At 37.8% G+C, this 25,612-nt stretch overlaps 1 protein-coding gene across 1 annotated transcript in view; it reads left to right on the top strand.

Moving 5' to 3' along the window:
- Positions 1-25,612, top strand: part of LOC109037699 (papilin) — a 67,910-nt gene that overhangs the window by 20,697 nt on the left and 21,601 nt on the right. Inside the window, 12 exon segments of the mRNA XM_019052487.2 lie at positions 15,213-15,433; positions 17,112-17,172; positions 17,847-17,929; positions 18,758-18,908; positions 19,575-19,698; positions 20,260-20,340; positions 21,044-21,151; positions 21,154-21,215; positions 21,701-21,836; positions 22,546-22,739; positions 23,412-23,561; positions 24,115-24,294. Of these exon segments, the coding sequence (XP_018908032.2) occupies positions 15,213-15,433; positions 17,112-17,172; positions 17,847-17,929; positions 18,758-18,908; positions 19,575-19,698; positions 20,260-20,340; positions 21,044-21,151; positions 21,154-21,215; positions 21,701-21,836; positions 22,546-22,739; positions 23,412-23,561; positions 24,115-24,294 (1,551 nt within the window).

Here is a 25,612-nt window from a genome sequence, read left to right as displayed (position 1 = left end):
ATAATTTTTAAAATTGGGGTCCTGTTGACAAGACTGATTTTGAAAGACAAGTCAGCGCGGAACAGTTTTATAAATAAACTGCTCTCGGAGTGGAGCGATTGAAAAAGTATTCCACGAACCCAAGGTAGATTTACACAGGTATGGACAAGTTGAAAATTTCCCATGAGCCTCAGTACGTGTCACATGACTACGTGACGTAGGTTAAGGGGCCCGTTTTTTAATTAAATTACAATCAAATTAACATTCAAACGTTTGTGCGTTTAAACGTTAAAATTAATATCGCATTATCAAAATTGTGCAAAAAATCTCACAAAATTTTGACAAACGATTAACCGAACATAATAAATCAAAATAATCAAAACATACAAAATGGTGGAAGTTAGGGGGCCGCTGGAGAGCCAATCAGAGGCCAGTTGTTTAGTTCTGTCCATACCTGTGTAAATCTACCTTGCCACGAACCCAAGCTTTTGAACCACTGAGCGACACCGAGTCCGCCAAATTTTAATAATTTGTTTGAATCAACATAATGGTCGTCTAGTGAGGCCACCCACGGCGCGAGTCAAAGAGATCCAGGAACATGTAACTCATCCCGTAATTATTTTCCCGTCATTTCGATCGATCACTCTCATTTATAACATTGTTGATGGCCGGTGCTCTCCAGTGGCGAGGCGTGAACGATCGAGTATCGATATTTACCCATTTGAATTTATGGTAAAGAATCGATTATTAAGATGTTTGTTGCAAACACCCTATTTATCGATCCTTTTCAATTGCTTTAAATGGCAGATAAATCGATCTATCGCAAAGCACGCAACGCCACCGGTGCTCTTGCTCGCAAACATAACGCCAAAGAAAAAATACGCTTGCAGCAGCTTAACTTAAGAATACATATTCCTCCTCTTTTCGGAAGTATTTACACAGGTAGAAAGTTGAACAAACTTTATTAGTAAAAGCTGTAGTATTTTGCAAAATGTTCTTTCCCGTGTAATTCACTCCAAACTTTTAGCAGAACTAAATGAACATATGTGCACGAAAATGATGTGAACTGATTGTACCTACTCATTCTAGTGGAGCCATTAACTGGAGAAAATCATTAGGGTCGTACACCTCCGGATCAAAGCATGCAATTTTCAAAGTCTGATTTCTACTCTATAGGAACTTAATTTAGGGCCCAACAAACACAGGACCCAAAAGGGGCTAAAGGCAGCCCCCCCCCTTCCCACAATCTTTGAATTTTCCGTAATTTCAGAGTAGTTAAAGTTAGAGCAATTCCTATAAAGAAAGATAATGAGAAATGTAATTTTACGTATAATTAGTTCTTGTGTATTTTTCTCAAAAATCAACACAAGCCCATTTTTTTAAACGAGAACACAAAACTTTAGGGAGAGAAAGGGAGAAAGTCATCCGTCAAAATCTCGAAATCCTATTTTTCGACCTAACTAGACAAAAATCCCTCTTCTCGAAAGTTTCCCTCTGTATAGACGAAAGTTCCTTTCCCCCTTAGACAATTACGTTTTAAATTGATTATTGAATATTCACGCCAAATTCCTCCAGGTAAGCAGTGTTTCCCGTGTGTATTATACACTGAAAACGCCACTGTCCCAGGAAGACGAGTATTGAGGGGCTTAGAGGACCATTTCGAGAAATACGTATTTAAAGTTCCGAAATTACGTGGGGCCTCATGGCGGAAAGAAAGCCCAAACTGACTTTTCGATGCTTAAAAATTGGAATTCGGAAGCGAATTTTTCACAGAACATGCATTACGACTAGTTTTACTTGAAATCATTACTGTCTTAATTTTTTCAAAAACTGCCCATGTGCGCCTTGTCCTCCAAGCCCCTCAATTGGACTGCATTTTGCAATTTGGAACTAAAAATTCTGGCTCTTCTGGAAAACACCTATGTGCATAGGGAAACTAATGGCACATACGTTGTTTTTAAACCGGGCTAAAATTTATAGTTCCAAATTGCAAAATGTAGTCCAATTAACCCTATGATGCCGCCTCTCTACTTTCCGTCTCGACTCTTTCCCGGGGTCGAAATTCAATTCTATACCTTGCGATAAATCGATTGATCTGCCATTTAACCCAATGAAAAAGGATCAATAGACAGGGTGTTCGCAATGAACTCCATAGTAATCGATTCTATACCATAGCTTCAAATGCGGAAGTATCGATAATCGATTCTTTACCATGGCTTCAAATGCGGAAGTATCGATAATCGATACTTTATCATAGCTTCAAATGCGGAAGTATCGATAATCGATCATTCACGTCTCGCCATTTCCTAATACACCCAAATAAGTCTATCGGCAATTGAAAGCTTTTTGATGGCTCTCGTCTAGGGCCTCTGATGACCTCTATTTATATCCCAATTCGATCCTTAAAGGGCTGAACTCCCTCCCGTCGCGTCGGCTTCCAGTTCCGCTATCGATTCCTCGATTATTTTTAGAGCCGCCACTCTGCGGTCGCGGTTGTAACAACTGATGATCATTTTATTTCGGAGCCTCAAAACTCCCTGAATTCCTGGCCGTGTTGTCGGACTTCGTTTTCAAATCCGCTGGTTTCACGGCAGTGCCCTCCGTAGTAGAGTTTTTTACATCAGTGGCGTGGCGTACTTTGCGATGTATCGATTGTTATGTCATACAAACCTATGGAAAAGGATCGATAATCAGGGTGTTCGCAGCGAACACCTCGGTAATCGATTCTGTACCTTAGGTTTAAATGGCAGAACAGCGATATATCGCAAAGCACGCCACGCCACTGTTTTACATCATCCTCAGCAGGGTGTCTACCGGTCCCCAAAAGTCCTCAATGCCCCCGATTATCCCCGATTTTGGAAGGGTGTCTCCGATATCCCCGAAAATCCCCAATTTTCTTGTTCAGGTCCCCAAAAAAATGACGAAAATCGTCCTAAACACCGGCCTTTTGAAATCTTCCCGCCGGCCGCGGCGACGCGGTATAACGAGGAATAGACAAACTGAAGTGTTGCTTGATTTTTCGTATGTTTTTATCGGTTCAACATGACTTATTGGAAAATTAGTCGTATAAAATACGCATTTTAACGCTCTATCTAGCTCCCTTTCTCTTACTATTTCGGGAAAAAAGTCCCCGATTTGTTTGAAAAAACACCCCTAAAAGTCTCCGAAAGTCCTCAATTTTGGTTTTTTATAACTGCGGTAGGCACCCTGTCTTGGAACATAGGCGTTTTCACTTTTTCAGCAAATCGACAGCGATGAAACTGCAAAAACACGTATCTTGTTTACAGCCTTTCAAAATCTCCGCTCCCATTTTTTTAATCACAGGAGAACGAACACTATTATTTGATGGCAGAGACTATCCATCTAGCAGAGACTTTTTAAATTGTGAGCTGTTGAGATGCCGTAACTCTGGGTATAAAGGCACTATAACTGCAATCACCTGCTTCCACTAATAGGATCCCTCAACATCTCTTCTGTCTTCTTTGTCTATAGCTTTGTCTATTAATTTCAATAATCGGCCCGCAGGTTAAACACCAAGTTTCCCTCTCCTTTTCTCGTGGATAATTCCGGAATTAATGAAAAATCGGCAACTTTTGGGATGCGCCGCAGACGGCCGAGAGGGTTGTAACCCTTTGATTGTGATGTTTGATGCTTGACAGAGCTCATCCAGTGGCGGGCGGCGGGTCTCATCTCTCAGCGGCGCGAGTCAGGACTAGACAGAGGGGGCGGATGAGAATCCAAAAAAGCTACTCCAAAGTCCTCACGTGAGACGAACCGTAAAAAATACCGCTCTATTTTGGTTTTGACGTTGTTGCCTAATCTCATACACTGAAAAAAAATCTCGGTGTATTTACTAAGAAAAGGGTAAAATTACCAAGAATTCAAAGTTCTATTTGATCCCAGTTTTTTCTTGGTAAAATTACCATTTATGGAATTGGTAATTTTACCGAGAAATCTCGGTAAAATTATTGAACTTTCTCGGTAATTTTACCGGACCTTGGTAAAAATGCCAATATTTTTTATCGACTGTGGTAGAATTACCGAGATAAAATGGCAAAGTTACCGGGAATTGATTACCAATAAAAGAGGTATTCTTACCTGAAAAAAACAGTAAAAATACCGGTTTTTAGGTAAGCTTACCAGTCTGTCTTGGTAAAATTACCAATAATTGGTAAAAAAAAGTGAGATGGTAAAGGTACCAACGGACCTTGGTAAAAACGCCGAGAATTGTTTTTCAGTGTAAGTTCAGAGAGTGTTGCAATAGATCGTTTTCGATACATTAAATACGTGAGATCGTATCGATATCGATTGGTTCATCATGTACCTAAGCATAGCCTCAAAAGTCAATCGAGTAATCTGAGGAAACGGGGATTTTCTGATAGATTTTTTATTCTTATGAGTACTATATGGTATCGCAAGGTGAAATAGTTAGGCATTTTCTCGCATTTTCAGCTTTTCCGACTGAAATCCTGAACGTTTTGTGTGAGGTTATGCTCTATTGTTTTGAACCAAACGATACATCGAACCACTATCGAAAACGACCTATGTCTGTTGATAGGTGACATTCATACGGTGACCGACCAGAGACGTTTTTAGAATCAGGATGCATCGGAGGCGGATTCAGCAATTTGGCAACTCTGTATTTTTTCCATTTAAACCTGTGTTGAATGATCGATTCTTGTCGGAGCACCTGGCTTCTCCTAGAAACGATACATTTCCGTATGTTTAAATGAGGAAAAATAAACTTTGTCAAATTTCTGGATCCGCCTGTATGGGATGCATACGTAGGGATAAAAGACAGGGAAAAGTTGCGGGGGTAATTTTCCCAAAATTACCAAGGAAAGCACTGGAATTTACGGGAATTTCGTGAATAGTCCGGAATCTATCTACTCTTGCTCTTGTCCATCTCATGGATTTTCACGATTTTTGGAGGAGGATTTCAGAAAATTATTGATGAAAATATACCTAATGTTAAGGTCCTAAATTTTAATGTCGAAGGGTTGTGGTTTGACAAGAGGCAGTAGAGGCTGGGGGTCGTAGAGCGCTAGCGAGTGCTATGAAGCTACTTCAGGGTGTCTAGCATCAGGATTGTCCCGATTCTATCAGGATTTGAGTTCAATCAGAATTTGAGGTTAATCAGGATTTAATCCCAACTTCATCAGGATTTGAGGAAAAATCCGTCGGAAATCAGGATTTGAGAAAAGTCGGCTGTCCGATCGGATTGTGCTTTCGTATACGCTTATGCAGAAAATTTAATTTTTCTCCGCAAAAAATCAGGATTTAGGAAAATGATGAAATCAGGATTTAGCAGTCAAAAATCAGGAAAAATCAGGCTTTTATCAGGATTTCCCAAAATGGACAAAAAACTAGACACCCTGTACTTGTATGTATGTAAATATACCCATTTCAAGAGCTGATTTTAAAGTAGTTTTTATAATTTTTTTCTGATATGGGGATTAGTATAAAAATAGATTTAAAAGTGAGAAAATGCAACGCCTAGTGACGTCATCTGGCGGCATTTCCCATTTAAACACACGTATTTTAGCAGATTAAATCATTCTGTCATATCCTCTCCAATATTCAATTCATGAACTAAGAGTATCCTCCCGTTCAGTTCACTCAGTAGTTTCTACTTAAATACGAAATTCGTCAAATTTCAGACACCTGCAAATTCTCCATTCAGAAGGATAAATGGTCGTTGGTTTTTCGGTATTTAAACATTTTGTCGGTATACTGGAAAAAAACACACATTGGATCTAGAGTCCAGACTCTTAAAAACATCGACAAGAAAAAATACTCTTGACTCAATCGGATTTTGCTTAAATCAAGAACCAAGCCTCTTAATTTGAGCGGATTTCCTTTTGATTGAAGCAAAAATCTGATTGAATCAAGCGTATTTTTTCTTGTCAGTGTTTTCAAGAGTCTGGACTCTAGGTCCATAAAAAACTGACAAAATCTAATGGAGTTTTGGCGTTCTTGCTGAGGACGACGGCAGTATACTCCTCGGGGATCCGTGTGCTGTTAGCGGCGTCGTGTTTCAAATCCCCAGTAGAAGGAACGGAGAATGTCGCCCAGTGAAAAAAGGGGAAATAATCAGCGGGAGCAATCCGGCGCTCCGGGCGCTAAATTCGGAGCACTCATCACCTCAATTTGTTGTCGGTAATCTCTCAATCCTTGTTTTCCCGCAAAACACCGCCCGGGCGCATTATTAGACGGGAGGATGACGGTAATTTTTCAATCAGGTAAACAGGCAATCAGGTGGATCCCGATTCCCTAACGAGGGGCAGGTAGAAATCCAGGAGGGTGGCTCAGGCCATCCTTTTTTTCCGCCGCGCCAGAAGCTCCGCACCGCGAGTCACCAGCGATCCCAGCGCCGACGCCAAATTTATTAAAAATTGCGGAGTTTTCCCCCCGATCGCCGCGCGTTGCGGCATTGGACATTTATTAGAGCACCTGTATTGAAAGAGAACGGGCATTTCGGTAAGTTTGAGGTTAGGTCATGGAGCTTTTAGGGTCCAAAAAGGCAGCCAAACTACCCAAGTAGCATTTTTCAGCGGGAACATCGCGCGATATTTTGAAATTAAGTTGCGATCATATCACGATTTTCTGGCGATAAAATCGTCAACATCGAGCGAGAATCCTTAATCTAGTCGCAATTTTGTCCTCACTGGAAAAACAAACACATTGGTTCTAGAGTCCAGATTCTTGAAAACATTGACAAGGATAATGCTCTTGATTCAATCAGATTTTTGCTTAAATCAAAAGGAAATCCGCTCAAATTAAAAGGCTTGGTTCTTGATTCAAGCAAAAATCCGATTGAATCAAAAGTATTTTTTCTTGTCGGTGTTTTTATGAGTCTGGACTCTAGATCCAATGTGTTTTCATAAAATCGTATTAAGAAAAGCGTGAAAATCGTATTGTTCAGTTGCGCAATGCAGAGATCAAAAGACTTAAATGCCAGAGTAGGAAAATACGCGCATGAAAAAGGCATAAATTAAAATATCTGCGAATTGAGAGCTCACTTTTCTTTCCTTCTTTATGAAACCACCATCGAAACACGATTTTAAGATACGATCCAACCTGACACTCAACCTCTTCTTTTTCAAGTATTTATCAGAGAAACTGTACACTTTCGCATTGCTCAATAATGCGACGGTTAAGATACAATAAAAAAGAAGGAGAATTTGATCGGTAAAATCGTACAATTGTTCAGTTGCGCAATGTGGAGGTCAAAAGGCCGAAATGCTAGAGTAGAAAAATAGGCGCATGAAAAAGGCATAATTTAAAATGTCAGCAAATTGAGAGCTCACTTTTCTTTCCTTCTTCATGAGACTATCATCAAAGGACGATTTTAAGATACGGCCCAACCTGACACTTAACCTCTTTGCACTAAACGAAGGTGCCTGGATACAATAAAAAAGAAGGAGAATGAATGAGATTTCAAAATTTGATCGGTAAAATCGTATAATTGTTCAGTTGCGCAATGCAATGGTCGAAAGGCTTGAACGCTGGAGTAGAAAAGAATGCTCATGAAAAGGCATCATTTCAAATGTTTCTCAACTTGATCACTAAAATTTCAAACAAAGGCTTAAGCACTCTAAACATCCATAAGAGTCGTTATTTATAAACTCATTAGTCCCTGTGTTTTTCAGGAGGGAAATAAATGATGGTAAATAAGGGAATATGATCTGGACTCTGAGAAGGAAGAAATCTGCAACACTGCAAATCGGTAGACTTGAGTTTTTCTAATTGTGACATCGATAGCGCAATGTATCTGCAATGCAATTCAAACTAGGCTCCCAACTCCGCGGATTTCTATAAATCAATGTCGTCCATCCAACGAATTAGCTTCCAGAAGAATGCATTTTTTCATTCATGAAACCACAGCTTCGCGCGTACAATCATTCTAATAATTCTGCGATGTTCATCGGAGGATATTTACGAAGATAATTCAATTTATTTTCCTTGATTGTGCCTCTTAATTTATTACATAGGTCATCAAGACACTGACGGCGAGTTCCACTCCAAATTCATCGTAGATCGCTGTCAGGTCTGCGGCGTGTATTTGATCACATTGATTTTGTTAGTTTAGGTTCTGGTTCTCGGTTCAAAGGTAGCTTAACTTTTTGGTGGCAATTTCCTTGAAAATTTTTTTTAAAATCCTCTTTGGATAAATTAGACCGAATCTATAACAGATGAATGTGGTTTTGAACAAAAGAGTTCGCAAGCTTTCTCGAAAATTTCTACTGGTTATGACATTTAATGAGGACAGGCTTTCGGTTCGAATTCATTAGATGCTTCATATTTTTAAATTTAAAAATCTGTCCATTGAGAACTCTAACTAAAAAAGGATTAACATTTAAAATTTAGAGTGATCTATAGCAAGAACTGATATTACCAGATGATTAATTGCCAGCAGTTGGAGTTAAACTTCAGGTTATTTAATTTTGTTCGTAACTCAATTATATCGTTTACCAGATCGGAGATAAACATTTAAAGTAAAGTTTAAATACGTGACATTTTTAAATTGGACCAATTTAAAAGTGTTAAAAGTTCTTGGACCAATTGGACGTCTTTCATCAGTATCAAATACATCAAACGTTGTATAATTAATCGGACAAAATGAATCATGATTTAGATTAGCATTCTTCATACTGCCGTGACAGCGAAGAGAGCAGTTAGTGAGCAGTCACAAAATTAAAGTTTTGAGAAAACGGGCTCAGAAGCTTCTGACCGGAAAATTTAATTGAAAGAAACCTCAGTTCTTTGTGAGATTGCCACTAATCGTCCGAAAGACTCCTAGAAATCGCTTGGATGATTAAAAATCGACTGATTTTATTTCCATTACATATAAAGGGTATTTTTCATTTTCATGCTTGGTTATTGTTAGGTACAGTGGCGTGGCGTGAATTGCGATGTCTCGATTGTTCTGCGATATAAACCTATGGTAAAGAATCGATTATTAAGGTGTTCGCTGCGAACACCCTGTTTATCGATCCTTTTCCATTCGTTTAAATGACATAAAAATCGATATATCGCAAAGCACACCACGCCACTGGTTAGGCAGACAGCCGTAAGTGCTATATTCTGCATGCTTCCGTGGTTGCGTTTTGAGCACGCAACAAACACATCTTCAGGTTAAAAATTGGCAGAAGAGGGCGGCCCTTTACTCGAAAGCAATATTTTCTTTGGCTCTCTGTAGGAATATTGTCATTTACTGCTGTTTTGCCTAAAACTACGTCATTTTTTGTGCACTTACGGTTTTCGAATATGTCTCGTTCCTATGAAAATAAGATGAATTTTGCTGTTTTAGTAATTTCAGCGATTTCATCCAAAAGAGTTTAGACGAAATTTGAAGGAAACTCGATTTCGAAAATTTGAAACTTACTGCTCTCTTCGCTATCACGGCAGTGCGTAGTAGAGCATTATGAGTGGTTGGAAGATGCGAGATCTTGGAATTACGGCGCTTTCGTTGTGGTTGGCGGAATACTGACCTATCACAACCTTCGAAATCAACAAACTGGATTTCCATTTTTGAAAGGAACTTAGCAACGAGGCTACGCAGTCAAATGCGTGTTCTAGTCTAATTACTTCACCAGCGGGGCCCTTTAGAAAGATGATTTGAATTTTAAGCCGGGGTCCCCCTCCCCCCTCCCGCCACCAACCCTCGGAGTAGAAGAGCTGCCTTGCTAAGTAAAACGCCGCATGGGCATTCGAATGTTGCCAAACTTCCTTTTAAAATATTGATTTTTTAGGAAAGTTATGGATATTTTTCCTCGAAATTTCAGGGTGTCTACTATCAGGATTTGAGGTCAATCAGGATTTAATCCTGATTTTATCAGCTATTTTTGAGCTATTTTTGTGGACCAGTGCCCCCATTCCATGTTCGCCACTGTTCGCCATTGTTCCGATTTCTTCCACTCCTGACCGTCTAAAGTTGTGGGGCTCCCTGTAGATTTTTTCAAAAGTTCCGAGAAAGTGCCGGGAAATGTGAAAGATCCGGAACTTTCGGGAATTTCAAAATTTCCCGGTAAAATTCAGGAAAATCTCAAATGTTCCGAAATTCGGAACTAGTTCCGGGAAATGGGAGCATTGTTGTGAAGTTACATTCGCCTAACTTTTCTCCAGAAAAAATACGAATTTGGAAAACTTATGAAATCAGGATTTTGCAGTCAAAAATCAGGATAAATCAGGATTTCCCAAAATGAAAAAAAAACTAGATACTCCAGATCAAATCACACTGGAAAAAAAAAAAAAAAAAAAAAAAAAACTCATTGGATCTAGAGCCCAGACCCTTGAAAACATTGACAAGAAAAAATACTCTTGATTCAATCGGATTTTTGCTTGAATCAAAACGAAATCCGCTTAAATTAAGAGGCTTGGTTCTTGATTTAAGCTAGATTCTGATTGAATCAAGAGTACTTTTTCTTGTCGATGTTTTTAAGAGTCTAGACTCTGGATCCAATTTGTTTTTTCTCCAGTGTACATACGAATTCCTCTGAAAAATCGGAAGAAAAATAAACACAGATTCTCTCGAAAATTCGTGATATCTCAAGAGAAATTTGGCTACGTCTGAAGGTTCATCTGTCGTTTTTCCTGAGCACGACAGAATAGCCCCTGCCCGGTCGGAGGTACTTGAGTCGGGCGGTAATTCGTCATATTTTGGTATCTTTATTTGTTTTGAGAGGAGCAGGAGAAAGAAGTTATCTGTCGATGAATAATGAATGAAATGGCTTAATTGACGCGCCCGGCTTTGTTGCCAGGTTTCGTCGGTCTTTGTCGCTCCTATGGATTTTTAGACGATCGAGGAGCTATTCTGCCGTGTTAAAGAAGAGCGCCGTGCCGTATGAACATTCGAGAGTATTGACAAATTTCCTTGGATAAAATGCCTATTTTTTCGGAAAATCATGAATATTTTTCCTTGAAATTTTCAGACAAACTTTAGATCAAATTACAAAAAAAATATCTAAAAAATTGGCGGGAATTATTAAAAAAAAAAAATCCTAATAATTATTAGTGATTTGCCAGAAAAAATTTGGCAATGCCTGAAGGCTCTTACGGCATTCTTCCTTAGCACGGCATTATTATTTCGATACCTTTTTCGGCGGAGTCTCTTAACTGTGTTTTAACGAGCTGCAATGGAGCCGGGTCTTCCTTTGCTTGGATATCTCGGATCAAGGTGCCAGTCACGGCGCACAGAGGAACGAGCTAATAGAAGAGGTTGGACATCAACTTTTTGTCTAAAATTTCAAATGTTGATGGCAATTGCGACACAAATTCAATTCCAAGGAATGCTTCTGAAGGGAAATTTTACCAAAAATCCAATGAAACCATTTTTAAACTTTTTTGTTTCGTATTTCCAAAAATATAAGCTTTCAAAGTGCCCAGATTTTGTCCCTCTTCTCCTATTGACTTGGTCCTGTGCGCGGCGTTAGGTACATCTATATTAATTTTGGTCTTGAACAAAAAGGGTCTACAAATGCGTTGATTCCTAGACAGGACGCATCCCCGCTCCAAAGTTGCAAAATCAATTTTCTATTTTGTTTTCGTTATTTTTATTTATTTTTTTTTTTATTTTAGAAATAACAAAGCAATTCTTGTTGAATATGTCGTTGATCTATGAGAAGTGTGAATCGTTGGAAAATCTGCAAAATTTTCAATGAAAATATGTCTCAAAGTTTCCGAGTAAACTTATAAAGTGTGAGGAAACTTTTAGAAACTTTGGAATTTGTCACATAATTTCGTCGAGAAATGGCGAGTTATCTAGGGATTTTCAGAGAAGCGGGGGCTCTCAGTCTGCGTTACGCCGCGTTACAAAGAGAGGGGCAGTTAAGTACAACGTTTCGTAATCGTAACCTTTCCAGCGTTCTCAAAAAATGGGAACGTTAATTAAAAACATTATTGAATTAAATCATCATAATCTTTCGCATAACGTTATTTTTCACCATATTTTATTGAAATGTGAAGTAAAACGCCCCGGATATCATTAATTATCCAACTCTTTTCCTTTCTTTGGGGAATAATGGGAAGGGGTCCGCCATCGTTACGTAATCCCGCACGTTACGTAATTACGTAATCCCGTTACACTAGCACGGGAGGGAAGGGGGGGATTGAAAAACTGCATTTATGTAATAAAAGTGGGCTCTCTATACTGCCGTGCTAAGGAAGAACGCCGTATGAGCCATAAGGCGTCGCCAAATCTCCCTCGATAAATCACGAATTTCCAGGAAAATTTTTAAATCTACCTCATCCAATTTTTCAGAGAATTTCGTTCGTAATTTGATCTAAAAAGTCTGTAAATTTTAAGGAAAAATATTACTAACTTTCTACAAAAATAAATATTTGTCGAGAGGAAATTTGGCAACCTTCGAATGCTTTTACGGCGTTTTTCCTTTGCGCGGCAGTATAGGCCAGACGCACCGCACCCCGCTCTTTCTACAAGTAAATGAAGTCCTCGCTTTTCGAACGCCCTGTGCGCAAGAATATATTCCCATGTTGGACCCTAACAAAGCGTGAAGTTTCCTCACCTGTCGAACGCTCCAGAGATGGGAGTGTTTTGAAATTAATTTTCTGCAAAGAATAGATGAGGTTTTCCCCTTTTCACATCGGATGCTCCTGTGGCGAGGCGTGAATTATCGATTATCGGTATTTCTCCATTTGAAACCGTGTTAAGGAATCGATTACTAAGCGAACACCGTGTGTATCGATTCTTTTCCATAAATGTAAATGGCAGACCAATCGATTTATCGCAAAGCACGCCACGCTACTGGGATGCTCGAAAGGGGAGGGTCTCATTTTCGCGATTGATCCCAGTATATTCTGACGGGCATTGCCCTCTCTGGACAACTAAAACCTCGTAACTGCAATGGAAACATCATTACAATACGCGGTTACTGTTTTGCACGGTAGCGAGGAAGGGGCCATGGATTCGGTAGGAGGTGGGTATAAGTTATTCGCGTCATGTCCCGCGGTTGATAAACGAAATCATCGTTTCATGCTCGGATATATTGGTTTAATTGTTGCCAGGTTTTTCTCACTTCAGAAACACCGCTCCTAATCCGTCTCGTTAAAAGTTCTGTTTCAAAATTGTATGAAAATCATACTGTATCAGGGTGTCTAGCATCAGGAAAAACTGGAAAACCCGGAAAATATCAGGAATTTTGGCCGATCAGGAAAAAATCAGGAAAATATCAGGAAAATCGGACGTTTTATCAGGATTTTTTTCTTACGTGAATCTCCTCAGCGGAGAAAGTCTTATCGCTTTTTGCTTACCGTGCCAGGAGTCGAGAAAAATCAGGATGATATCAGGAATTTTCAAAATGAAAAAATCAGGAATGTTTCATAAAATATCAGGATAAATCAGGAAAATATCAGGAAAAATCAGGAAAATATCAGGATTTTTCAAAATTAAAAAATACTAGACACCCTGTTTATAATACAAAATCTCAAGAGTAACGCATTAAACAACGCTGCCGCGCTAAGGAAGAACGCCGTATGAACGTCCGAGAGTTGCCAATTTCCTTCGGTAAAATGTTTATTTTTAAGGAAAGTTATGAATGTTTTTCCTTGGAATTTCCAGGAACTTTAGGTGAAATTGCGAACAAAATTATCTAAAAAATCGGAAGGAAAATATCCACACGTTCACCAGGGAATTCGTGTTTTATCAAAGGAAACTTGGCAACGCAGCTGATGGTTCATACAGTGTTCTTCGTCAGCAGGGTAAAACGCCTGAGACGCGAAGTACTTCTGAGAGTTGGACCAGTGGCGTGGCCTGAATTGCGATGTATCGATTGGTATGCTATTTAAACCTATGGTAAAGAATCGATTATTAAGGTATTCACTGCGAACACCCTGTCTATCGATCCTTTTCCATAGGTTTTAATGACAGATCATATCGATGTATCGCAATTCATGCCACGTCACCGAGTTGGACCGCGAAGCGGTTAGGATGATTGATAAATTGGACTGAATAAACTGAATTTATTAGAAAGGAACCAAGTCACTTTTTGTGGAGTGGTTTTGGGCTTAATTAAATAACAGATATACCAAAAATCACTGTAGTCTTGTTTCAGCACTCCAACCAGTTTTCCTCTGTGTCAAATTTTTAAAAGAAGGCTCAAAAACTCTCATCTTTTTGAAACCTCGATTTTTCGAAAAAGTTTTTTGCGATTTTTTTGCCAATCCTTCCCTCCCTAAAATTCGGCTGAAATGACGCCTCTATTTCTGAGGGGCTGTTCATGAAACGCCTAAATTTCGGTTTTTCGACCCCGCTTCCCACCCTTTCGTGATATTTTCGTGTTGTGGGTATCTATCCTTTAACACGTGAAAACAAAATGGCGTATAACTCTCTGCCTCTCTTACCCTAGAGCGTATGTGAGTATTCCATGAAGAGTTCTTGAAGGAACCGATTATATGACTATGACCTGCGTTTTGATCTCAAGTGTTTGATTTTTTTGCGGATGGAGGAGGTTGTAGTAAACCTTGGAAGTTGGAATGGCAACCAAGTCATTCAATGCAAAAAAGGCTCCGCCTTGTCGAGTCTAGAGGTGGTTCAAATGGAGCCCACCAATTTTCGAGATTCGCAGTTGCCAGAGTTTTGCAAAAACTGGATTTTTCGCTGATTTTGCCCGACTTTAAAGAAACATTGAGATATCAACAAACCTATTTTAAAAAAAAAAAAAAAAAAAAAAAAAAAGTTCCGTTTGGCAGGTCCAATTGGACTGCATTTTGCAATTTGGAACTATAAATTCTGGCTCTTCTGGAAAACACCCATGTGCATAGGGAAACTAATGGGACATACGTTGTTTGTACACCGGGCTAAAATTTATAATTCCAAATTGCAAAATGTAGTCCAATTCATGTTTCAATGTTTAAAATTGCACGAAATTTTCATGTTAGATCTGATTTCATGGCAACTTGTTGAACTGGGTTACATTTTGCACCTTGGAACTATAAATTCTAGCCCTGTTTAAAAACGACGTATTTGCCATCACATTCCCTATGCACATAAGCGTTTTTCCAGATGAGCCAGAATTTATAGTTCCAAATTGCAAAATGGAGTCCAACTCGCCGCATAACTCGGCAACGTCTCAAGAGACTTAAGTGCCAAATTCCGACGGTGAGGGGAGGGGGTGGTACTTTTTGACGACAATGATAGTAATTGTGGACGGTAAATGTGTTGAAATGAAAAGGAGCGGAGTTTTGATTTCGGTGGTTTGCGTTGTGTGTTTCAGCACGGGCATCACATCAGACATGAGAGGGGGAGGCACAAGCGGCAGGAGCAAGGGCGGACGGGGGTGGGGACGGGGGCGGGGGCGGAGGAGCATTTCATAATTATAGACGGCGCGAACGAAATCGACAGCGAGAACTGGAGCCCTTGGAGCGCCCCCAGCCCTTGCTCCCGCTCCTGCGGCGGCGGCGTCTCTTATCAAACCCGGACCTGTCCCATCGTCAGGTACTGTATAGCTCCATCATTACTTCTTCTTCTTCTTTTCCTTCTTCTCATTTTTCCTCCTCTTTCTCTTCTCCTTCCTCATCCTCTTCTGCTCCTTCTTCCTCTTCTTATTCCTCCTCTGCCTCTTCTCCTTTTCCCCCTCTTCCGTTGGGCCCTCTTTTTCCCCCTCCTCTTCTTATCCTTCCTCTTATTTTTCTCTTCTATTCTTCCTCTTTTTCCTTCCCCCTCTCTTCTCCTTTTTTCCTCCTCTGCTCCTTTTTTCTTCCCCTTCTCCTTTTTTTCCTTTTCTCCTTTATTCTGCCTCTTCTTCCTCCTCCTTCTCTTCTTCTTCGCCCTCCTCTTCTTCCTCCTCCTTCTCTTCTTCTTCGCCCTCCTCTTCTTTTGCTCTTTTCCTCTTCGCCTACCTCTTCTTTTTCTCTTCTATTCTTCTACCACCTTCTCCTTTGTTCCTTTTTCTTCCTCTTCCGTTGCGCCCTCTTCTTCCTCCTCCTCTTCATCTCCTTCCTCTCATTTTTCTCTTCTATTCTTCCTTTTTTTCCTTTCTCCTCCTCCTTCTCCTTTGCTCCTTCTTCCCCTTCTCCCTTTTTACTCCTGTTTTCCTTTTTTCTCCCCCTTCTCCTTGTTCCTGCTCTTCTCCTTTTTTCTTCCCCTTCTCCTTTTTTCCTTTCCTCCTTTTTTCTGCCTCCTCTTCCTCCTCCTCCTCTTCCTCTTCGCCTTCCTCTTCTTTTCCTCTTTTATTCTTCTTCCTCCTCCTCTTCTTTTCCTTCCTCCTCTTCTTCTCCTTCCTCTTCTTCTCCTTCCTCCTCTTCTTCTCCTTCCTTCTCTTCTTTTTCTCTTTTCTTCTTCCTCTTCCCCTTTCTTTTCTTCCTACTCCTCCTTTGCCCCTTCCTCTTCCTCTCCTCCTTTTCTTATTCTTCCGCTGCGCCCTCTTCCTCCTCCTCTTCTGCTCCTTCTTCTGCTCCTTCTTCTCCTCCTCCTCTGCTCCTTCTCCTCCTCTTCCTCTTCTTTTTCCTTTTCTTCTTCCTTTATTCCTCCTTTTTCTCCTCCTCATGTTTCTTAATTTTTTCAATCCTCCTTTCCTTCTCCTCTTTTTCGTGTATTTTCATCTCCTCGTTTGTTTTTCTTCACTTCCTTCTTACTTCTTCCTTCTCTTGTCTTTATCTTTGCATTTTCTACATTTCGCATTACCCTTGCCTAATCTCTCCCCATCTGAACAAGTATACGAAGAATTTAAAGTGAAACGAAAAACGGTTTCTGCAATGTATTGTACTGTGCTCTTTTAAAGCAGGGCAGCTTAGCCTCTCAAAAACGCAGGAGAGCCTCTTAATCTCGCTCTCAACTCGCGACGCATGTGGAAAAATCGCCTTCAATAGAATGTATATGCAGAACCACGACAGTTGTGTTCGAATAGTTATCGCTCAGATTTTTCGAAGGAGTCGTCCTGTTCCTGGAAAAGATATCATGCACAGATCGTTGTTTTTCGCCTCTCTTTTGCTCTTTTGACAGGGAAATTTCCCGAAGAAGATTTTTGCGCACATTTTATGGAAAAAAAAATAATTAGATCAACGTGTTTCCTTTTATAGAAAAAGGTGAATAAAAATTAATTAAATGAAAATAAAATGAATTAAAACGAATGTTTTTACGTAAGTAGTTACTGATGAATTTTTTATCTTTGCAGGCCTGATGGGAGGACAGGCTGCACTGGTGGATCCAAGAAATATTTTTCTTGCAACATACAGGTATTACTTTAATTTCTGAATCTCTATTAAAAGTTTAAAAATTATGTGATAGTGAAGTGTAAATGAAGTGTATGATATTATTGGCGTACCCTGGAACAAGATATAACTAAATTGTTTTTTAAAACTATCCGTCCTTTAAGTTTTTCTTTTTACTAGCAAATTTATACCTGAATTTATAGTGTACCTATAGTAAAATCTCAACTATTCTTGTTAATTGGTGCCAAAGCTGGGCCTCATGCAGAAACCAAGTGATAATTAAAATTTAGCATCAGATTATAGCACTAGAATGTAGTCGTAGAATAGGTACGCATATCAACTTTAAGGTTCATGAAATATGCATTCAAGGGTCTTTGCCTCTTGGCTTTGGACAATTTTTGATTTCTTCCAAATTATGGCAGACGCCTTTCCATTTACAAAATTTGTCATTCAAACTTTGGCTAAATTGAGAGTCTGCTGAAACATGTCCTTCTGGTTAGTTGCTATATTTAGCTGAATACCCCAAGGTTCTAAATAATACTAAACTGGATAATCAAGGCTCAGCTTTATTCTCTTTATCTACACAATCATATACTGAAAAATCTCATGAATACAAATTATCTACAGGATCAAAAAATATTTTCGATCCAAACTCTATTTTTATAATAATCTTTTACCGTTTTTTTTTTTTTTGACAGCCGTGTGAGAGTGGTGCACAGGACTTCCGTTTAGAACAATGTACTGCTTTCAATAATGTTGCTTTTGAGGGTGTATATTACAAGTGAGTATTTTTCCGTGTTCTCATTTTTTCCACCTGTCGTCTTCTATCACCATCCAGAAAATATTCTACTATTTTATCAATTATTTCTAAGATAATTTTCTCACAATCAAACATTTTTTCATGAAACAATTTTTCTACAATTAAACATTCTTTCAATAAATTTCATAAAACCTCTAATACTGCTTTCTATCTTATACCTTCAGAACTGCATGGATTTGTTGTTTACCGGGAGCCGCTTTAGTTACAAGCCCCTTTTTATCATTAGCATTCTCCTGGATGAGACAGCATTGGACAAACATTCAAAAAAGTATTCAATCCTATTGATGAAATGTTGAAAGTTTTGAAGTAGTCAGCAGAAAAGAACTCGTACTTTAGCCCTCAGCACCTAAAGAATGTTTTGGTACAGGGTTTGGGGAATGGTGGAATTTGCAAATTATTTAATTGAGTAAAATTGGGAAGTGATGAAAATTTTCAAAACGCTATTTTGTTGGTTGACGGGGATAAATACATATTCCCTCCCTCCCTTTTTTTTGCTACCAGTAGCATTTTAGTTTTATTTAAATAACAGGGAAACATATATCTTCAAAAATAAAAACTTTCTTAGTCAAAGATACTGTCTTCAAGAATGATAGACCCTTTATCATTTGACGAAGTTTCTGACATCTTTATATTCGTGTCTCAAAAATAAGGCTGATAGATCTTCTGTCATGTTTTAGAAGTTTGCATACTAATTTGATCGATAACCATGCTTTCGATTTTTAAATTTCTAATTTTTAATAACCAGCAAATATAATTATTTCTGATGACTTTATTCTTTTTTCATTTCAGTTGGATTCCTTACACAAAAGCTCCAAACAAGTGCGAGCTTAACTGCATGCCAAGGGGCGAGAGATTTTACTATCGTCACAAGAATCAAGTGATCGATGGGACTCCTTGCGATGATGAAAATAATTCAGTGTGCGTTGAAGGACAATGTTATGTAGGTCCTCTTCTCTTTACCCTGAAATATATATTCATACTCTGAAATCTTGCTATATTTTAAAATCGCAGTTTATAAAACTGAAACAGAGGATTTTGATTTATTTTTAAATCTTTCGAAGTGTTCCAAAAAAATCGATACCCTTGCTATCTTCTGGAGCGAAAACTGAGGATCGAGGGTTATTTATATCAGATTCAGTCTCAAAGTAAATCATGCAATGGAAATAGCTGATAATCAATAGTTGACTCAAATTATTCATGATTATACCCTAACCATCTCAACTCATTGCGAAATATTATACAGTCCATAAAATTTTTTTCATTTGTAAGGAACCTCATGAACTCAGACATATTTTACCCAAAATTGATCCTACTTTTCTTGTGAAGAGATTGTCTCGTCTCTTCCATATTTTTTATTCTTTTTTTTTTTATCATAGCGTGCGAAACGTTGGACATATATTGCATAAATGTTGTGTCATTATTGTTGTGGATACATAACTATAAAATAGAGGTCAAACAGCCCTGTTGCGGGTAGTATGGTGATGCTGTGGCTACAATACCTCTCATTTAAGTATTTCTGTTTGCAGACGGTTAGACTCTGCCATTGTCAGGCTCCTTTTTGTCCCCTGTGCATTTTCTAATTTTTCTCTTGTTTCCTATGTTTTAGCCAGTTGGTTGTGATAGGTACCTTGGTTCTCCTGCACGGGAGGACAAATGTCGGGTTTGTCGAGGAGACGGCAAAAGCTGCAGCACAACTCGTAATACCCTCGATACGAGTAATCTTGAAATGGGTAAGTTTGACTTATAATGGATTCTTGCTCAAGTAGGATAAGGTATTAAAACTGTGACTAGTGGTTTCAGAGAAATTTTTTTTCGCAGATCATGGTGACCAGCATTTTGAATGGCATGCTTTCATCTTGCTGCTGTCCAGACATTGGTTCCAAGGAACAAATTCTAGAGCACTAGTTACATATGTATCCTAACGGAAACTGTTAGCATTGTGGTGGTCAATGATAGATATCATGGTTTGAAATGTTCAAATTCAGTCGTTATTTTTAGGGTTTCCTGGCCTATCAAGAACGATTCTGCACAAATTTGATGGCTGTAAACACATTAATGAAGAGCATTTACAGTAAAAATCCATGAAACAAGGGATTCTATAGAAAATTATTTTTATCAATTTTGAGGTAATGCTTTAAAAGGATACGGACAAGAATATGATAATGTAATAAAGAATACTAGTTGAAATTTATGCTCCCCACCTTACATAATTCCTCCCTGAAATTCAATAATTCCCCTGAAAATTTTCTTTAGATACAATATTACTTCTCGTTTGTTTTCAATGATTCCAGGTTATAATGATTTGCTGCTGATCCCAGCTGGTGCAACCAACATCCTGGTCCAAGAAGTTAGACCATCAAATAACTACCTGGGTAGGTATGCATCAGTTTTATTATCTATTATTTTATCCTTAAACTCTATACTCTTTTTTAATTTTTTTTTTCCTGTGAAGAGAATTTTCCTCTTTTTTCCATCATTTTGAAAAAAAGTAGGAATTTTAAAAGTTTCCCCTTCTCGATGAAACTGCAATGACACAAATCTCGGTTTGTAATGCTGCAGACTATTGGCCATAACTCATTTTCTGAGTCGAAAAGTACTCAACGTCATCTCTTGAAATATTACTTGATTTTTACTTATGGATGAAGAATTTTCTATGCTAATGTGCAATTTCATTTTCGCCATGTTTCTGTAGAATGTATTGTCATACAAGTTTTATTCCCCATCTTTTTTCCTCTGTTTCACTGGCAGGAAAAGATTCGAGAGTTATGTTCTCAAATTTTCCACACCGCTAACAAGTACAATTTGTCTAATTATTCCTCTTTGTAATGATGAATTCTTAAATTTTCCTCATTTGTAGACTTTGGTACTTAAGATTTTGCTACGTATTATGTACCCAGATTGCAGTTTTTTTAGTAAGCATAGAGGAGTCAGAAGTCTTAATTGAATTTGCATCTATAAAGTAAGACATATTTATCAAAAACAGAATCAATTTATCTCATTTTAACAGAATCAATTCAATCGGAGAAATTTCACCCCTGGCTGCCATCATTGAGCCTCATTTCTTGTATGTTTCAGCGGTTCGTAACACGTCAGGCCATTACTATCTAAATGGTAACTGGAGGATAGACTTTCCAAGAACCATACCCTGCGTCGGTACTAATCTTCACTATGAGAGGAAGCCCATAATTTCTTCGCACCACAAAAAATATTTGCAGCTGGCCCAACAACAGAGGCAATTTACATAGTGGTATGTTTATTTGAGTTCAATATTTACTGGAAATTGACCCTAAAATAAAACTTGTCTGCTGAAAAAAATTATTCTATTTTTTTATTTAAGCCAAAAGATTTAATCTTAGCTCTCTAAAGATTAGTGTATTTATTTTTTGTCGATTGAAGTTGTGTAATTTTTTTAAAAAACCATAGAAATAATAATTTTCCTTGCAAAATTCAAGTATTTACAATACTTTGTGTGCATTACACAATACTTTAAATACTTTCATCAGGATTTATTTAGCCCTCTTGCCATTCCGATTTTAATACAACTGCTTGCAGCTTTTTGTTAGTGCTTGATTAATAGATATTTGTTCACTATTAGCACCTGACATTATATCCACTCTAAGACCAAGAGCTTGCAAATACAGGTGACTGCACTAAAAAAATGTAGCTCGAATTTTTCCCCCTTTTTAGGACGGTGTGACTGTTTTTCTAAATGCATCTTTTCAATTTTCACAGTTATTATATCAAGAGCAGAGCCCTGGTATCGAATATGAATACAGTATTCCCACGGGGACTGTTGTTCAGACATCACCCACTGGTTACAGATGGAACTATGATACATTCTCTCCTTGCTCAACAACTTGTGGCGGAGGTGAGGTATTTTATTTATCAGGTTGTCATCATTGCATATCATCTCTATCAATTATCACATCGTCTCAAAATTTCCCTTCTTAATTCCATTTTTTTTAAAGAAAAAAAACCGACTTAAATGCTGAACATTTTTCAAAATATTTGCCACACAATGAAATACATCTTTGAGGAACTTGAGGTACACTTTTGCTTTAATGTATCAACAGGGCTAGAAAATTTGAAAAATGAGGGAAAAAATCAAAACAAAAAATACCTGAGAAATAGAGTACTGCAGTAATACTCCGACTATCCGACCAGCAACTATCTGACATTCAGATATGTGACAATATAATAATCATTTATTTGACATTTTCAACATCAGACTTTTTCAATATCCAACGCAACCCTTGCCACAAATTGTCAGATAATTGGGGTTTTACTGTACAAGAGGATATTATCAAGAAGTCTGGAATTTTTCTCTTATTGTTTTCACAATCTCAAAAGTTTTTTTGATCATGAAAAAGGAAGATTTTGCAATATTAATTATAACTTTGAACCAGAAAACTGAATTCCTTTTGATTGAAATATTGGAATTTTAGAGGCTCACAGCTCTGCTTCAAGAAGAGATTATTTTCATAACTTTAATTTTCAATACTTATTTCACAATAAAAGTATACAAACATTAATTTGATAGATTTGTATGTCTTTAATCTATGTTTTTGTATGACTAGGCTTTAAAACAAGGAATGTATGGTGTCAGTCCCTAAGAGACCCAACTCATGTCTCCGAAGATCTGTGTGACCCAGCTCAAGAGCCCTTGAGAAATCAGACTTGTAATTTAGAACCTTGTCCACCAATTTGGCATGTCGGAAATTGGAGCGATTGTTCGACACTGTGTGGCACAGGCGGGAATCAAACTAGAGAGGTATGTGATTTGTCTGAATAAAAAAAGTTGATGACACATTGTTTTAGGGATCACTAGCCAAGGTACGAATTTAAGCATAATGATGTATATATCCTCTTCAAAATTTCATCCTGAACACGATTTTTGCATCAAAAATTACCAAGATTAAGTTCTAACCTAGATGTAATAAAAATATTAGCATCCGGCAAAAGCAAAAAAGGCAGGGAATAGTCAGGAAGTTAGGGCTGTTCTATCGATTGTTGGTAAGCTACCGAAATAATTCCGTTAAGAAACAGTTACGATAAGAACACTCTTACTGACAGCGATCTGAGTTTTTGGAGCTGACGAAAATAAGCTGTTGCCATGTGTACATCTATTTTACGCGCCGCGGCGCCAGGCAATCTGACAAACCGGCACACGGGGCAACAATGCATTGAGTGCAAGCTCTCAAAATTCCTATAAAGCCTGCTGTTAACAATAACATCGCCACTGTTGGTACTGCCACCCGTATTGGTATAAGACGATACCGATAGTGCACCGGCAAGAATTCGTTTCAACACCCCTACAGGATGTACGAAAGCACAAAATTATGGAAACCCCAATATGAGAGAGAAATTTACTTAAGTAACTTTCTTTGCTCAAATTGTAATTTAACTTTGAGTGTATTGTTTTAATGTTGATTTATTTGTTTAGGTATTTTGCTCTCAAACAGTAGCAAAAGGGCAAGATGCTAAGATTGAAGATTCTCAGTGTGAACAATTAATAGGTCCAAAACCTGAAACAGCGCAATCCTGTAATGATACTTTACCGTGTCCGGAGTGGCACATAGGACCATGGAAACCGGTATGATTTTATGTTTCAAACTCAGCTCAATATTTTTTTAAGTACGTTTTGATTTGTTTTCCTCAAAAGTAGCTCTTTGTTTCTTTCAGTATGCCTTTCTTTCATTGCTACAGAGTTTCCTCAAAATATATCCATCTGTTGTTTGAGTTAAATATGTAATACATTGGTTCTTTTTTCTTCAGCTGTAAATCTATTTTTGAACGTTCCATTTATTTTCCTGTGAAAATTTCTTTTTTTTTCATGATTTTTTACTCAAAAGTGGTATGTATAACGCTAAATAAAAGAAAAAAATCTCAAGATTCTTTTTTCATTTTCTACTTCTTACATTTAATGATTTTAATATCTAATTTTCTTCAATTCCAGCTCGGGAGTGATAACTAATGCTCTGTATGAATGCTTGCAGAAAAGAAAAGTGCTATAAAGAGTCTGTACAAAAATATTTTTATGTGTCGATTGATCAATGAATGCAACAAATATGATTAATGTATGCTCTTGAGGACATTTAGTTACTTTATTTTTAATTTTTGTATTGTTATTTTTCCTCCATTTTCAGTGTGACCATTTATGTGGAGAAGGAAAGCAAATTCGATCCGTGCGGTGTTTCCGAAGAGTAGATGGTCGTATCCACATTCTTGGCGATTCAGCGTGTAAACAAGAGAAACCGCCAGTAGAATTACCTTGCAATTTGCGCTCTTGTGAAGGTGTTGACTGGGTCACGTCTGAATGGACTGATGTGAGTTTTGCTTTCATTGTCAATCATTTAAATTTGATTCAACTGTTTGAATCCCTACCATGAAAGAGTAAAGAAAAAAATGGAGGCTTTTTCCTGCACCATCTTATGGTGTTGCCAGGCGATTGTTTTGTCGTGTTTTTTTTTTTTAATTTTTCTACTGATAACGCCTCAAGTATTATTTTCAAAACCGTATAGTAGTGTTCCGTTGCCAACCTGAATGAATCCTAGTGATTTTTTCTTCTTATTTGGTGCAATGAAATAATGTATTGAATATCATCATCATATTTCTAGGCGCAGCAGACAAATTAATCATTGCATGCAAATGGGTTAATACCACTGCAAAATTTTCCCGGGCTAATTTAAAAAAAAAAAAAAAAAAAAAAAAAAAAAAAAAACTCTGTGTATGTTTTATGTTTTGTAACACTTCCAATATCAGCCTAAATTAGATTTTTTGTAGAAGCGATCTATCTTTAAAAATAGTTTGTAAAAAGCAATGCACAGTAAATTAAAATGATTTAATAGTTATTATTTTTTTCAAAACTTTCCATCGCAAATAATTTATTCTGCCTAGTGATGCCTATGTAAGTCGATACTTACAGTTTGTCATTCCTCTTCCATGCTGAAAAATGTTGATGGTTCAAAATTTTTTTTGTCATTATGTAGTACACACGGTGTTGGTTTTTCAAGGACATTTTTTCAGCATAAGTAGAAGGAAAAGACGCAATTAAGCAGTAAGGAATTAACTGAAATTTTAAGATGTCCAAATCTGTATCTTTTTCTAATTTTTTGGTCACAACACAGTTTGTTCTATTTTGCGTAAATACTTCCACTTCATAAAAGCTGTCTCTAGAAACTTGGCAGGTGGGCCACTGTTATCAACTTGTTTTTGCTAGTAACTATCCAATTTAGTCATTCTGGTATTTGTAACAAATTCACCTCTTTTGATCTTCTGTTCTATTCAGATAATATAATTATTTAGAGGGGTATAGTTCCAAAACTTGTAATTTTCATTTTCTGCCAAAAAATTTGACTGTTTCTAACCAGTATGCCTCCCTGCAAATTTATGCGCAACGTTTTTTACGTGTGGTTGAGAATTTAAAAGTTCATTTTATGCAGTAGTCTCATGAGGCATCCTTCAAAAAATTAAAATCATTCCTACGTTTCTGAACATAAAAACGGAACTTGCTGGTTTTGGAACTGCACTCATTGAGTTTAGTAAAGTATTTTATTTTCGCATGTTTTCGTAGATTTTTTTTTCTCTCACATTTTTTAATCGTGTAAAAAGAGAAACTCAAACTCATGAATAATTAAAAGTTAA

Source organism: Bemisia tabaci, chromosome 10 (assembly GCF_918797505.1).
Source record: "Bemisia tabaci chromosome 10, PGI_BMITA_v3".
Classification (NCBI taxonomy): domain Eukaryota; kingdom Metazoa; phylum Arthropoda; class Insecta; order Hemiptera; family Aleyrodidae; genus Bemisia; species Bemisia tabaci.
Note: the sequence above shows the minus strand (reverse complement) of the source record. Positions and strands in the feature narration are given on the sequence as shown.